The sequence below is a fragment of the Pelmatolapia mariae genome, linkage group LG20 (genome assembly GCF_036321145.2).
Source record: "Pelmatolapia mariae isolate MD_Pm_ZW linkage group LG20, Pm_UMD_F_2, whole genome shotgun sequence".
Classification (NCBI taxonomy): Eukaryota; Metazoa; Chordata; class Actinopteri; order Cichliformes; family Cichlidae; genus Pelmatolapia; species Pelmatolapia mariae.
Window position 1 is genome coordinate 44,169,898 of NC_086244.1, and position 14,638 is coordinate 44,184,535.

Consider the following 14,638-nt stretch of genomic DNA (forward strand, 5'->3'; position numbering starts at 1 on the left):
GTACCGGTTTGGCACCGGTATCGGATAAAACCTAAACGATACCCATCCCTAGTTACTACTGTTCTTATAATATGTGCTTACTGTAATATGAGTGGCTGTTCCACTGTAAAGTAACACAGACTGAGGATGAGGTGACCCACACAGTGGGTTTGTGCACACTTGTCCTTTGTTCCATGCTTACAGGCATCGTGGTGTACGCTCCCACAGCCTGGGATTGCTGTGGTCCTCCATGGTGCTGATTCATTTTATTTTGCACGTGTGATTTAGAGAGAGAGTGAGGTGCTGTGTGTGCTTCAGTACAACATGGTGGTGAGGGTCTATCAGAGTTACGACTTCACATTCATGTAGCGCCAACACTTTCATGTCAGAGTAACAAACAACAAGCTCTGTAGCTGCAATAAAACAAAGACTGGGAGGCTTTGTTTGTATATTAAGCAAGAAAAATGAAGCATGTCTGTTCGGGTTGTGCTCGGCGTGTATGACACGCTGTGTCTGTCTAATACTGATCGATTGGGAAAGGAGCAGAGTTCAGCAGGAAGTGTGAAAACATCAAAGACGATCAAACAAATAAGAAAAGTGCGAACAGCTGTTACAGTTTTCAGGTTTTCACACTTTTTTCACTTTGTCTCTGTGGCCGACGTGTGGACGATCAGAGCAGCAGCAGCACATACAGACGCTCTCTGTACGCAGAGCAAAGCTATGCACCTCTGTTTCAAACTGCTCACTCAGAATTCATCAAACAGTCTTCTGCTGCACAGACACTATGTAAGAACACAGGCAGGATCTAAGCCCACAGAGCAGTCGTCCACAGTGTCCAGTCTGACACATGACGATTTGCAAACTGTCCATCAAGACATCTTAAGAAGCTGGTCATGACACAATAATGGGAATCAATGATAGTTTAATGGTGGGTGCAGGAGCAGAAAAGTCCAATTTGGCTGTCCATCAGAGAACACGACAAACAGAAACAAGAAAGGAAACGAGGTTAGCGTGTCCTCGATCGTATTTAGAAACTCCCCTGCTCATCCTGGGAACACACTAAAGGTTATGATGGCGTTTAGGCCTGCGTTTGAATCGAGCCTGCAGCCCTGAGCTGCATGTCTTACTCCTCGTCTTTCTGTCCTGTCGCACTAAAGGCTGAAAAAACAAACAGAAAACAGTGAAACATGAAGTTTACATATATGTCTGCACTGAAAACAAACCTGGCCTCAGATGATTTTTACACCATAAATACACTCACAAATATTTACAGCAGGTGAAAAATGCAAATCTGACAAATCTGAAGTCACGCATGCACACACAGCTCGGCCATTGTACACTGCAGTCAAAGACATATTGTTGAAGGTAAATAGTTGTGTAATTTTATCTTTTTTAACCTGCAGACCAACATCAGGGGTATTTGGAAAGTTCAGCTCCGCATGTTCTCATCAGTTCATGAACTTGGCTATAACACAGACCTATCTCCTCCTTGAGGTTTATTATTTAACTACCTTGTCAATATTTGAAAGGCAACATGGCTTAGGACAAATAAAGTCATAAACTGGTTTCCACTGGTAATAGATGAGCCCCCAAGAAAGGCTCTGAAATCCTTGACCTTTAGCAGGACCTCCACCGGGTAATGGTCACTGACACCCAGCGCCTGAATAAAAACCACAGGAAGAACAGCCAGTGTCAACAAATGAACAGGGTTTGATCTGTTTCAGTAACAAAATAACAGCACACCGTGTTTACCACACTCTGTGTGTGTTTCTGTGCAGTCCACACACACTGGTACAGACATGCAGAGCGTGGACTGTTACCTGCTCCTCCGTCAGTCCGTATTCCTCTTGAAAGTTAAACGGTTTGGCTGAAGCAGGCACGATGGCTCTGTGAAAGGTTTCCCCATTCACAACAATCCTGTTGGCACAAGCAGAGAGCAGCACACATTTACTCATGTCCGTTATTTCATTCACACGGTCACATTTAAGTCTGCTATAGTCTGCTTACATTTACATATTGCATATCAGCTGCAGTAAACAAAAACAACGCACCTTTTTTATCAAAGGAAACTTTGTTTGTTCCAGGGATCCTAAAATCTTGGGAACCCTCCTGAATCAAAGCTTTGTGCATTTACCTGTCGTAGGAGCAGGATGTGGTTGATCGCACGGTGGTGTCAGTGTCGTCTCGGATGAGCCAAATAAGACTCGTGTCTGTGATTAGGCGCACATTCTTCCTGTTCTTCTTAGCGAGGTAGCCACAGCCCGCATTAAAGTCTCCAAGAAGCATCACATTCTGCCCATTACAGCACAGCGGTCACCATGTACACCTGTGGTATTGACTTCTTGTCTGTTTGATGAATGCCAAAATAGTCTTTACCTCAGTTTTCCACATGTTTCTCACATGCTGTAGAACATCATAGAGGGCATCGAGCTCCTTGGTGGTGTTGGAGGGCGTGGTGTGCTGAGGTATGAGAACAAACTCCTTTATAGCTGAGGATGGAAATGAGGGTTAGAGGGAGAATCCATCCAACAGCACCAATATTTCCATTCTGTCACAGGGAAGCATCGGGGACCGACCTGTGCTGTCCGCTCTGAAGCGGACAACAAACGGCTCTCTGGAGAAAGCATCGACGTCTCCTGGTTTATTATCAGGGTACTGATACTGGTCCATGACCCTCACCGTCTCCCTCCTGCACACATTCAGGTTCAGTGAAGCCAGACACTGTCACTATATCTGCACTTAGACGTCCTCTGCACAGAGGTGTAGCTCACCTGTACACAAACACGTACTGCTCCTGGTACGTCTCAGACCTGCCCAGTCTCTCGCTGGCCACAGTCTCATATTTATACTTGGTGTCAAACCTGAGGGTGAAACAGCACAGACGGGACGGGGACACTGCATGTGTCAGTCGCTAAGTTTGAACATTTAGAGTCCAAACCACTCACCTCCAAACTGATGCAATAATATGTGTCTGTGGGTGTGTGTGGGTGTGTGTGTGTGTGTGTGGGTGGGTGTGGAAGTGAATGAATAATCACCGTTTCAGGGAGTCGAGCAGCAGTGGTAAAGCTTTTCCTCTACTGTCTCTCACTTCCTGGAGCAAACACACATCACAGCGTGTGATGATCTGAAATGGAGACACAGCACAGCCATAAAAAGGTGAGTGGGACACACAGAGGAGCCACTCATTATTCGTCCCACTGGTCACCTGCAATAAAATAAAAATGTCCTGCATCCCTAAAAATATTTGTTATATTTGTTCTTTTTGGTCCTGCCCCATATTCCCAACAGGTTGTCCTTTTCCCAGACCACTGCTCTAAATTAGAACGTGTTCTCTCTGACTGATGTCATAAATAGGGATGGGTACCGGTAAGCACCGGTTCTGACATAAACGGTAGTAACCAGAGTAACCAAAGCAGCGCACATTTCGGTGCTTTATTTTCCTGAGATGTCATACACTTTGGATTCTAGCCAATCATTTTACCTTTCCAAGGATAGTAGGCGGGGCCCAGGTACGTACGTTCTTTTAGAGCAGAGCTACAGATTAAAAATGCCCAAGGCGAAGCGGTCAAAAGTCTGGCTGTACTTCACAGCAAAAGATGCAAACTCAGCAGCCTGCAACAAGTGCTTTAAGGTGATACTGTGCAAAGGAGGTAACACCTCGAATCTGATGAAACACCTGGCGACGCATAGAGTTTTTTTAAAAGCCGAGAAATGCACCGTATTTGATAGCTTGCTGCGAGACCTCACACTGAGCACATCTACTGCGGGTGTGGTGCCTGTTATCGGACCTGGAGTTAGCAACATCCTCCAAGAACCCGAAGAGTAGAGTCCTGGCCCCTAGCCCTGCCAGTGTAGCAGAAATGATGAGGATGATGATGGCAGCAGCAGCCGTTCTTCTCTGCGTGAGCAGCTTAATGTTGTTCGTGTGTAATTTTTGTTGAGTAGGCTAGCCACGTTATTACATTAATGCATGTAAGGTGAACTAGCAAACACCATCGTAGTTACATGCGGCTGTCTTCTTGTTTGATGGCAGATACTCCCTTCACCCTGGCAAAAAAGGCTAAAATGGCCAAAGAAAAAGTGGACGAAATTCATAGAGCAGTGACAAAATTTACAGTCAAAGATCTCCATCCATTTTCAACGGTGGAGTCACCATAAAAAAAAAAGACTGCTAAAAATAAAAACATGAGAGGTTTTTGGACAAAGTTTGTGTTCTCCATTCTTTAAGCACCGGTTCGAGCACCGGTTTGAGCACCGTTTAAGCACCGGCACCGTTTCAAAAGTACCGGTTTGGCACCGGTATCGGATAAAACCTAAATGATACCCATCCCTAGTCATAAGGAACGCACTGGCATTGACTCTGCGCCACCTTGTGGTGCTAAATGATACTGCATGGAAGTGTCTTCATAGCCTTTGTTTGGTTGCTTTGGTTAATTTCACAATGTGGTGAACAAATTTTCAAACAGGAAACAAGTTTCTCTGAACAAATCATTTTTACTGATTCACTGAGTAATTCTGTTAGTTTATTAGTGTCCCCACTAGCTACAGCCATGTAGTGACTATCGTCCACTAAAGAACCACGGCACTGTCCCTCAGCTGTTTGAGCCAAATACAAGAACACAAGCACTCTTACCCAGGCTTTCTTTTTACCTTACCCTGGCAAGAGTCCCCATAACGTCACTCTTCTTCGACTTGGATTCACCAAAGTGTTGTGTGTTGAAGGCACAGATCCTAAAGTCTGAAGCAGCTTTAGTATCGGTCACATCCACGAGGACGGCAAGCAGCAGGAGGAGAGACAGACTCATGGCCCACAGCTGGAAGGAAGCACAGTCCCCATCGAGAAACATGATGAAACACATGAGCTGAGGGCTGCTACGGGACAAATTCAGCTTTGTTTGGTGTTTAAAAAACACTTTTGATGGAAGCTTTGATGTGACATAACTGAGACGTGGACTAAAGAGGAGACAGACCACTGCATCTCTGATGGTGCAAAGAAGAGGGGAGTTTGTTGTTGCTGCCATCAAATCCAGAATATTTTCCTCTAATGCTGTTTCACCATCTCTGTGTTTTCCATGTTTGATTTGGGAACAACATTTTTGGAGCTGGGGTTGTATAACTAATAAAGGTTTTTAATTTGAATGATTTTAATTGGTAAAAAGAAGTAAACAGCAAACCAGCACAAATCTAATGGCTGTTGTTGTTGTTTGTGCGTAAACATGAACTGTGATTATTCCTGTGTCTCGTGGTTTGACTCAGCAGTGAAACTTCCTGTTTCTTCCTGTTTGTTGTGAAATTAAAATTATTCACTTCTCCAATTCCTCCTGACGACCAACGATAGGTTTAGTATAAATCTTAGACATGAACCACATATTTGTTCTTCCCCTTATCTAAGGTCAGGTGACCTGGGAGGGGGGGTCCACCCTGATCACGTCACCGCCCTGTCACAGGGCCAATGCAGAGGCTCACATTTACCCGCTCTATGGGCAATTTACAGTCTCCAGTTAAGCTAAAGCTGCATGTCTTTGGACTGAGGGAGCCAGAGGGAACCCAGGAAGGCACAGCTGGAACACACAGACCTCGGTGAGATGATGGACTGCCATCCAGGGCCTTCTGCTGGTGAGGCAACAGTGCTAACCCCGGCACCACCATGCTGCCCTGCATCATTATCTATTTAAAACCCACTAGCATAAAAAGGGTCAAACTGAGTTAAATGGTGTGTATGTATAAAACCTGTCCACATGTAAACACTTGTTGCCCACAGAGATGATGTTTGCTCCATGTCCTCTGTTTCTTAAATTTGTTACCATTTCAGCTCCTTAAAAATGTTCTCACATAAATAACTAATAGTGTGTTCATTAATAAAGTCCACTCATATTTACTTTCAGACAAAATGACATAGTCAGTTAGCTTTCAGTCTGTTGGTCATGATGGTTTCACCTGAAACCCCTGCTGATGATGACCCACACCCATATTCACACTTTGGCTCACGTGATGATGCACATGATCAGCAGTGGGTCCTCTTAAGGGACAAATCCACTCGGGTTCTTAGAGCTGAAGATGAGAGCTGACACGTCTTCAGGAAACCAAACAAGTCCAGGTCTGTCCAAGGTCCCCCCTCAGCCACAGATGTTTTGCATTAATGAGTGCAATCACATCAGGAGGGCAAACATCTGTGGACCGATGAGTACCTGACAGTTTGTCACTGTTCTTAGTGTCCTGCAGCGACTGTAACCACATCATTTCCTCAGGGATTAATGAAGCATTCTGATTGATTATGATTTTCATGGCCTGGAGAACAATGTCCAGAAACCCAAACCGGAGAAATATGAAGGAAAACAAACAAACACAACAGTCCGGTCAGTATGAAACAGGACACACATAAGTAAACGTGGAAAACCCACGGCACACATCTGAAACTAACGTGGAAAACAAGAAGCGAAACTCCATAAAACAAGACGATAACATCCTAAAATCAAACAGAAAACACGGAGCAGTGACCATCGCAGGAATGATCCTGATGTCATGGGAAACATGACTCTAGTTCAGCTCTGTTAGCTCTAAAGCTGTTACACTCCTACTTTCAGCACAACACATGAAACTACAGCGTGTGTGTAGCAGGCTGTATCAGCTGCTGTAATGTGAGCTCCAGCTGTCAGGTCTTTAACCCGGACACACAGCTGAGCGTGTAGGAGAGTGCAGCTCTGTGCAGCTCTGTAGTCATAAACACACAGCAGCAGATTACAGGTCACACGCTCCACTGAGACGGCTTTTCCTGGGCTCGCTCCTTCTGTGGGTCGTCAAACTACAGCTTACCAGCTCTGGGACTTCTTGGACTTGTAGGGTGTGTTCGCTTCTTGCTCCCGTCTCTCGACTGAAACTCAAAGCTACCCCCGCCACTCTGTTTCCTGTAGGAGGGACTACAAGGGGGAAGCAGCAGGAGATCTGCTGCTGTGAAAAACTTTCTTCTGTTTGTCAGAGATCAAGTCTTTATCAGGAAAATCACTGCAGACATTTGAATACTTCAAAGTAAAAACCAAAAACACCACAAACCTGCCTGGTTACACATATATGACTTAAGTATTTACTGTGACGAGGCAAAAGGCAAGTGAAACAGTCCACGGGCCCACAGATGAACAGATCAGGTGTGAGAAGTTTAAGACAGCCTGCAGGTTAAAGACGTGTACACTGCTCCAAAACACTCAAAGAAGACTTTTTGATCTGCTCAGTTAGCAGAAAGTTAACAGCAGGGGGCAACACTGAGGAACCTGAAACAGGAACAGCTTTACAGGTGGAGGCGCCTGACGTGGTTCACTCCTCAGCGTCTCTAACTCGGATCAGTGTCCCTGCTGGGAATCTGGGATGACACCTGGAGCCTCCACAGGTCGCACAGGTAGGCGAGCTCCTCAGTAATGTCACTGCCATCTTCAGGAGCATGGAGGAGATTACAGCTGCTGTAGGTCCTCGACATGCACGCACATGTTATTAAAACGTTACACGGTGCTTATTCTGTATTTATTTCAGCATGGTGGTGCACGCACGGCAACGGAAACTGATGAACGAACCAGTTTCACATCAGTGGTCCTTAAAAAACATACATTTAGTCAAAGAGCTTAAAACACTTTAAAAAAGAAATCTAGTACTGAGGCGTATCATCGGAAATAGTTTTGTATTCATCTGTGAAATTAACGGAGGAGGTGGCAGTAAAAACACAGTGGGGTTGAGACCATGTGAGCTGTGATGTCATCAAGAGCGCTGCCGTTCCAGCTGTGGAATAATCACACGTGTCCTCCCACTTGGGAAGTCCGGACCTGTGAACTGTGTCTCTGGTACTGACACACAGCCAGTGTCCAACACCTGGCACAAGCTACGCTGTGGCATACAAAGACACAGGTGAAACCAGCCATCACTTGAATGCAATGAAGTGTCCAAACTTTCATACTACATTTCATTTCTTTGTAATCTTCTTGCACCAGTGCTGTTCCTGGTGGGCTCTGTTGCTGCCTCAGTGGGTCTGCAGGACGCCTGTGATGAAAGTTTGTAAAATCAGCACACACTGGAATCCAGACCAGTCACTGGATTTTCCCCAGAGTGAACGTGGATAATAACGAGGACTCCTGTTTATGCACTAACAAAACAAATTGCACATAGACACAGATACTCCAGCCCACTGGTTCCACCGATGAGAAACTTGTGCAGTGGAAGGAAGTGGAGCCGTGTCCACCCAGTATCCAGTAGGGTCCATGCCAGACCCCCCCCATGCTAAAAACCAGGACCTGGAACGGCGCAGCTCGGACACAAGCACTACATGCTGTACTCTGTAGGGTTGTGTATGTGACAAAGGTTGGTTGTTTTTGCACAGCCAGTGATTCCAACAGGAAATCTAGAATCACCAGTTAGCCCCACCCACTAACAGATGTCTCTGGACCGTGGGAGGAAGCCAGCCAGGAAAACACAGGAGAACCTGCAGACTGTCCTCCTGTCTCCAGCAGACAGGTCGGCCTGAGTGAAGCATGCACACCGCTGCCAAACAGATGGATGAAAACAAACGGACTCCAAACGTGCTGAAAAACTGGTTTTCACAGAAATGTCCCACGAGAAGCGCAACAGTGAGCACTGAACTACATACAGCAGTAAAGCTGGTGCTATGGTGGGAGCTGCAGACGCTGAACCAGGACCTTCATTTGGTCTCCTTAAAAACAGAAACAGTAGCTCTACCTCCTGGACATTACACCCCTAAAATAACCACAGCGATGGCAGCAATAATGTGTTTGAGCATCTTCTAATCCTGATTTGCCAACACAGTTAGCGGTCCGCTGTTCCCGATGCTTCAGCAGCTCGTCAATAATAAGAACACAGACGCAAGTTCATTTAAAACTCTTTACCTGAAACGCAGCAACAAGTCAAACTGAGCTGAGGGCGTGGCCACGTCACAGGTCTGATCACTGCAGAGCACTCATCCTACTGAGCCGCTGTTCTTTAATGTTACAACTTTGTTCTTATTTTGGTTAAACTGGTGTTTACAGTCCAGCTGCAGCTCCACGTGACTGTTACCTGTCAGAAAAGGTAACATCACCTGTGTTTAGTATAAATGAATGTGGATACCTGTTCATGTCATGTGTGACAGCACAGAGCAGACGAGGCTTTCAGCGTGTTACCTTTACAGTCCAAAGCGTGTTCAGTGTTTCCTCAGCTGTAAATTAACAGAATTAAAGGTTGAATCCAACTTTCAGCCCCATGAAGGAGACTATCAGCTGTTAGTGTAGGACTGTATGCAGCCCGACCGTTATAGACACATCTCACACACACTTCAGTATAACTCGTAACACCTGTGGTAAGATTAATGTGTCCAGTCTCCAGTGCAACTGGACACCATGTTAGAAAACCTCCCCAGACTTGATGTGCGATTTCATGTTCAATGAAGACAAAGCCACGACCTCATCACTTTTGTAATCAAAGCCATCTTTATTGGTTATGTGGGCACAGAGAGCAGCCTCAGACGGCGTGCAGGGCCTTCCAGCGGGCCAGAGGGCCTCTGTTGGGGATGTATTTGACCCCACAGCCATCAGGAATCAGACGCTTCTCGGCCATCATGTCATCAAAGTCACAGGCGTTGAACTTGGTGAAGCCGTACTTCTTGGAAATGTGGATCTGAGGGCGAGAGCACAGACATGGGTTCAACCTTTCAGTACACTTACTTACACTAAGCCCCTGATGAAGACACATTTTGTCTCAGTGGTCCCTTAAAGCACTCAGCACCTCCCAGCTGAGGACATACACAACCAAAGAGTCAGTGTCTGCAGCCTTTGCACACCAGAATCGCACCGCAGCGAGACCGGTCGGCTTAATAAGCTGCAGAGGACTCACGTCACTTTACATTTATTACAGCAGGAGCTTTGGAAGCGTTTACCTTCTGACGACCAGGGAACTTGAACTTGGCTCTGCGCAGAGCCTCCACCACGTGCTCCTTGTTTTGGGCCTTGGTACGCACGGACATGATCACCTGACCGATGTGCACGCGGGCCACGGTGCCCTGGGGTTTACCAAAAGCACCACGCATTCCAGTCTGGAGCCTGCCCGACACAAAACAAGAGGGTTACAGGATGAGCCAGACTGCGCTCAGTGCAGCAGGGCTACGGGTCAGTCAGCCTCTCACCTGTCAGCTCCAGCACAGGACAACATTTTGTTGATGCGGATGACGTGGAAGGGGTGCAGACGCATGCGGATGTGGAAACCATCCTTACCGCAGGTCTTCACCATGTACTTGTTAGCACAGATACGGGCAGCTTCCAGAGCTACAGGGGTTGGAGCACAACATGCATGAAGTTAGAGGCACCGCTGTTTGTGTTTGCCAACAACCCTGACTGACTGCAGCATTAACACGAGCCAGACAAACTGAGGAGGAGGGGTTTACTGAGGTCATCACACCAGTGAGAGCTGTGCTCTGACGTCTCTCTGAACCCAGGACTCAGACTTTACTGTTCTAACCTGGAACCACAGCCACCTTTATTTCCCCTAAGACCCAACACTGCAGCTACCAGGCTCAGTGCATCCTCTAACAGTAATGTACTCATGCAGGCAGCAGTGCATGCTTCCTTACTGAGTAACGTGCTCAGGGCATGGCTGAGCAGCCTTCCTCCTGTTAGCCTCTGTGATACAGCAGACGAGTCACACATTAGCACCAAGTCTAACTGCCTAATGCACTGAACCTGTGATGAGCCCAGTTTAACGTTCCTGGTGCCAGTAAGCAGCTGTGGCCCAGTTTAACTGGCTCATTCCTCATATACACGAGTCTTTATGGGGCAGCTTTAAAGCTTGCAGAGAGAGTGTGTGCTGTATACTAGAATAGTTTTTATATTTAATATACAAGCTGTTATATTAGGTTACAAACATCTCACAGCTATACAATAGTAGTTTACCACAGTAGTAATCAGTGACCCCCCCCCCCCCCCCCCCCCCCCCCCCCCCCCCCAACAACAAACACTGGGAACAGCCAGTGATCTAAACTGGAAAACGAGGCTGGCTCATTCAGCTGTCCTCTTTTCTTCTGAGTAACAAACCTGCAGACTTTTTCACCTCTAACAAAACGTTTAAAGCAACCTGGTCTTTTAACCACAGAGGCCATCGTCTCACTGTCTTTATCAGTAAACTGCACTCACAGGCCAAAGTGTGCTCCCACAAAGAAGCACACACGTTACCAACAGGTGTGTTAGTCATGGCTCCTGGTCTCCTCACCTTCTGATGACAGCTGCTCGTACTCATCAGAGACCATGTGGCCGCACAGGGGGAACTCGTCCACCTTGGCCTTCTTCCTGCCCAGGTCAAAGATCCTGATCTTGGGGTCTGATGAGAACAGAAAAGGAAGGATAAGAACACTGAAACTCACACGTTTGCATCAGCGAGACCAACTTATGGCCTTTTCCATCAGCGCCTACTCGGATCGACTGGAGTCACCTAACGCGCGGCTGTCGTCATAGCAACACGTCCCGAATAAACGTGTGACACAAACACTCCAACAAAGCTGGACGTGGAGAACGTACCTGCTGCTCGGCCTGCGGCACGTCGTCAGACTCGGGGAACGAGACGCCCTCGTGATGCTACTGACCAGCCAATCTGTGGCCTGCAGTCTGATGACATCATATTTTAGTGCCTGCTCGGATCGTTTGAAACCCGGGCCAAGCAGTTACTATAAAGGTACCTTTATAGTAACTGCTACTACTATGACCTAATTGAAAAACCACACTGAGCCGATCTGAGTAGGTACCAATGGAAAAGCAGCTTTAAAAAGGAAACAGTGATGACCAACTAAGTAATTGTGAGCCACACAGCAGCATTTTGTCTCAGTGGTCCCTTAAAGCACTCAGCACCTCCCAGCTGAGGACATACACAACCAAAGAGTCAGTGTCTGCAGCCTTTGCACACCAGAACCGCACCGCAGCGAGACCGGTCGGCTTAATAAGCTGCAGGACTCACAGCAGCCCACTGTGACAGTTCAGTCCAGGGGGTGACCGTGATGTCACCTGAACATGGTCCAGCTGAAGTGTTACAGACTGAAACAGGAAAAATGGAGAGAGAACGTACCGGGCACACCCCTGCAGAAGCGGGACTTGGGGTACGGCTTGTTCTTGCAGTACCTGTAGCTGTGAGAGGAAACACACACGTCACCAACACTGAATCTTTGTGTAAGAGGTGGACAATCTAACAACCCTTCAGCCAGCACGCTGGACCACATGAATCACATGCTGGCTACGCAGCTGTAACACCGTCTGATTCACTGTAATCACAGAATTTATGATGTCAGAGCAGGAAAGACGAGACAGAAAAACTAAAACAGCCAGAGTCTGTTCAGATACACATTAATCCTGTGATGTCTGACCTGGACCTGTGAGACTGCTGTAACCAAGTATTCTTCAAAAAACGACAATTATCTCTTTTATCCGATTGTTCATCAGCAAAACCTGTTTGAAGCATAGAAACAAAGTGTGTCTGACCTCAACCACGTCTATTTAAACCTAACAGCTAAATATAAAAGTGTTTTCTCCCAGCAGGTGTTTTAAACCTGGACAAACAGGAGAACACACGGCTCCTACCCCGGAGTCAGTAACACAGCTGACACCGATTCACACTGATCCTTCAGGCTAACGTGTCACACCGACGATCAGGACATTTCCTGTAATACAGCCGTTAAATCAAAACCAACAATTCATTTATAAAAGAAACCGCGCAGTGAGCGCACTCACAGTCAGGTGACCTTCACGGGCTTATAACAGGGTCAGAATATTTGGTGACGGGATTATTTAATACCACAATAAGCTGTGACTCGGAGCTTTTAAGTCTCTTCACGGCTTCAAACAGACTCTGGCTGGGGCTGAAAGTAGTAGCATTTAGCTTGTACTGTTATCGCACCGTGCTAGCGTGCCCCGTGAACGGACTGCTTTACGGCGCTCGTTGTGAACACAACATTTAAATGGAGTTCACAGTGTAGGACGACAGAAACAGCGGGTTTTATAGCACATATTCTTATTTTGATTCTTATTCCTCAGGCCCGGGGGCAGGCCAGCGCCGCGCACATGGCGCCGAGCAGGAGCCGCTGCCATTTTCCTCTGAAACACTCGCTCGGCCCTTAGCTCAAACGGGGTCAGAAAATGACTTACCAGCGGGCTGGTCGGCGGCCCATGGTTGCAATCTGGAAATTAACGAATAAAAACAAGTTACTTAGCTTAATCTGGACAAAGATAAGTCAAAAAATAGCTTTAAATTAACCGGTATGATGGAGAGCCGAAGAAAACGCGACCTCACCACGCACTCACCTAATGGAGGAAAGGAAGAAGACGTCACTTCCGCTTTGTCATATGGACAGAATGGTTCATGAGGGAAATCTTTATATTCATCTACGCGTTATTTTTGCTTCAGCGTAGTTTTATTACAACAATAAATGATTACTATATGGATTTTATTTAAAAACACAGTTGGAAAAATTCATTTAAGGGCTGTTAACGAGCACCAAGTGAATGCTGGGAAGTGTAGTTGTATGCAACGTCAATGAGGCGGGTTAGCTACATTTAATTCAAACATTATTTTATTTAGTTGAACATACTGTAAATGCCGCCAATTTCTCTGAGCCCAGACTCATTTAAAATGGGCCGAGGCCAGGAATACATTACATTAGGATTAAATACAAGAAATGTATCTGTGCTCAGAGAAAATATAATGTTTTTAGGAACACAGCCTGTTGTCTGACTTGGTATTAGTGTGGTCCTCTTCCAAAAGTCAAGCAGCTGATCTCAGTTCACAGACATTTGCTGACTTTTGTTAGAAGAAGAGTAGATGCTACACAGTAGCAAACTTTTTCTCAAATGTTGCTGCCATCAAATTCAAAATACAGGGCAACAGTCTCAAGGAAGTCTGACAGTGTTACTCTGCTACTATTAGTATTTGAACTGGCTTTGAGTAAGCTGGCTGGGAAACACAAGGCACGGCCATGGAGAACTGGGAAGCACGCAGATCAGGTTTCTGGAGACCTGGCAGAAACAGAAACCATACTGTCTGAGGCTGGCACAGAAATGAAATTAGCAAAGGCTCCGTGGCAACCTGGGGCGGCTGTTGGGGCACCACTGGAGCGGCCTCTGGGGGCCGCAGCAGGCTGGGGCGGCCTCCAGGTTTGCGGCAGCCTGAGTCAGCCTCTGGATCCATGACAGCCTGGGGTGGCCTCTGGGGCAGCCACTGCATCAACGGCAGGCTGTGGCAGCCTCCGGGTCTGCGGCAGGCCCAGCCTGCCTCTGGATCCGCAGCAGGCTGGGGCGGCTGTTGGGGGACCACTGGAGTGGCCTCTGGGTCCGTGGCAGGCTGGAGGCTACATTAGTTTTAGGACCTCCAGGGTTCCAGAGTTGGCTAGGGCCATCAAGTTGTCTGGGTAGGCCCCAGGCACAGCCTCAGTGTCTGGGGAACCATTTTAGCAGCACACAGTCTGGGGAGATCCAGAGACCTGGATGGGGGCCTATCCCAGCTGTGTTAGGGCGAGAGGCAGGGTAGCCCTGGACAGGTGGCCAGTGTGTCAACACAGACAACCACTGGCACTCACATTCACACGCATTCATTCCAGTGTCAGTAACTACAGCTTACGACTTTTTCACTTACTTTTCTCCCACTGAACAAATGTTTT

General features: G+C 47.0%; 2 protein-coding genes and 2 non-coding genes across 4 annotated transcripts; all 4 read right to left on the reverse strand.

Annotated features, from left to right (window-relative positions):
- Window positions 1-890: 890 nt before the first annotated feature.
- LOC134618659 (deoxyribonuclease gamma-like) lies at window positions 891-6,861 on the reverse strand. Its single transcript, XM_063464152.1, has 10 exons — window positions 6,793-6,861; window positions 4,635-4,793; window positions 3,015-3,103; window positions 2,751-2,840; window positions 2,556-2,668; window positions 2,356-2,468; window positions 2,114-2,271; window positions 1,800-1,896; window positions 1,491-1,639; window positions 891-1,137 (listed from the first exon to the last, which is right to left on the reverse strand). Exons 2-10 carry the CDS (start codon window positions 4,782-4,784, stop codon window positions 1,131-1,133), a joined length of 966 nt encoding a protein of 321 aa, XP_063320222.1. The 5' UTR covers window positions 4,785-4,793; window positions 6,793-6,861; the 3' UTR covers window positions 891-1,130.
- Window positions 6,862-9,417: 2,556 nt separating this feature from the next.
- Window positions 9,418-13,217, reverse strand: rpl10 (ribosomal protein L10). The gene is made up of 6 exons (XM_063464828.2): window positions 13,131-13,217; window positions 12,058-12,116; window positions 11,212-11,319; window positions 10,133-10,271; window positions 9,887-10,049; window positions 9,418-9,627 (listed from the first exon to the last, which is right to left on the reverse strand). Exons 1-6 carry the CDS (start codon window positions 13,151-13,153, stop codon window positions 9,472-9,474), a joined length of 648 nt encoding a protein of 215 aa, XP_063320898.1. The 5' UTR covers window positions 13,154-13,217; the 3' UTR covers window positions 9,418-9,471.
- On the reverse strand, window positions 9,702-9,834 carry LOC134619623 (small nucleolar RNA SNORA70). The gene has a single exon (XR_010092028.1). It is a non-coding gene; the product is annotated as a small nucleolar RNA SNORA70 (small nucleolar RNA).
- Window positions 11,810-11,942, reverse strand: LOC134619624 (small nucleolar RNA SNORA70). Its single transcript, XR_010092029.1, has one exon. It is a non-coding gene; the product is annotated as a small nucleolar RNA SNORA70 (small nucleolar RNA).
- Window positions 13,218-14,638: the final 1,421 nt, after the last annotated feature.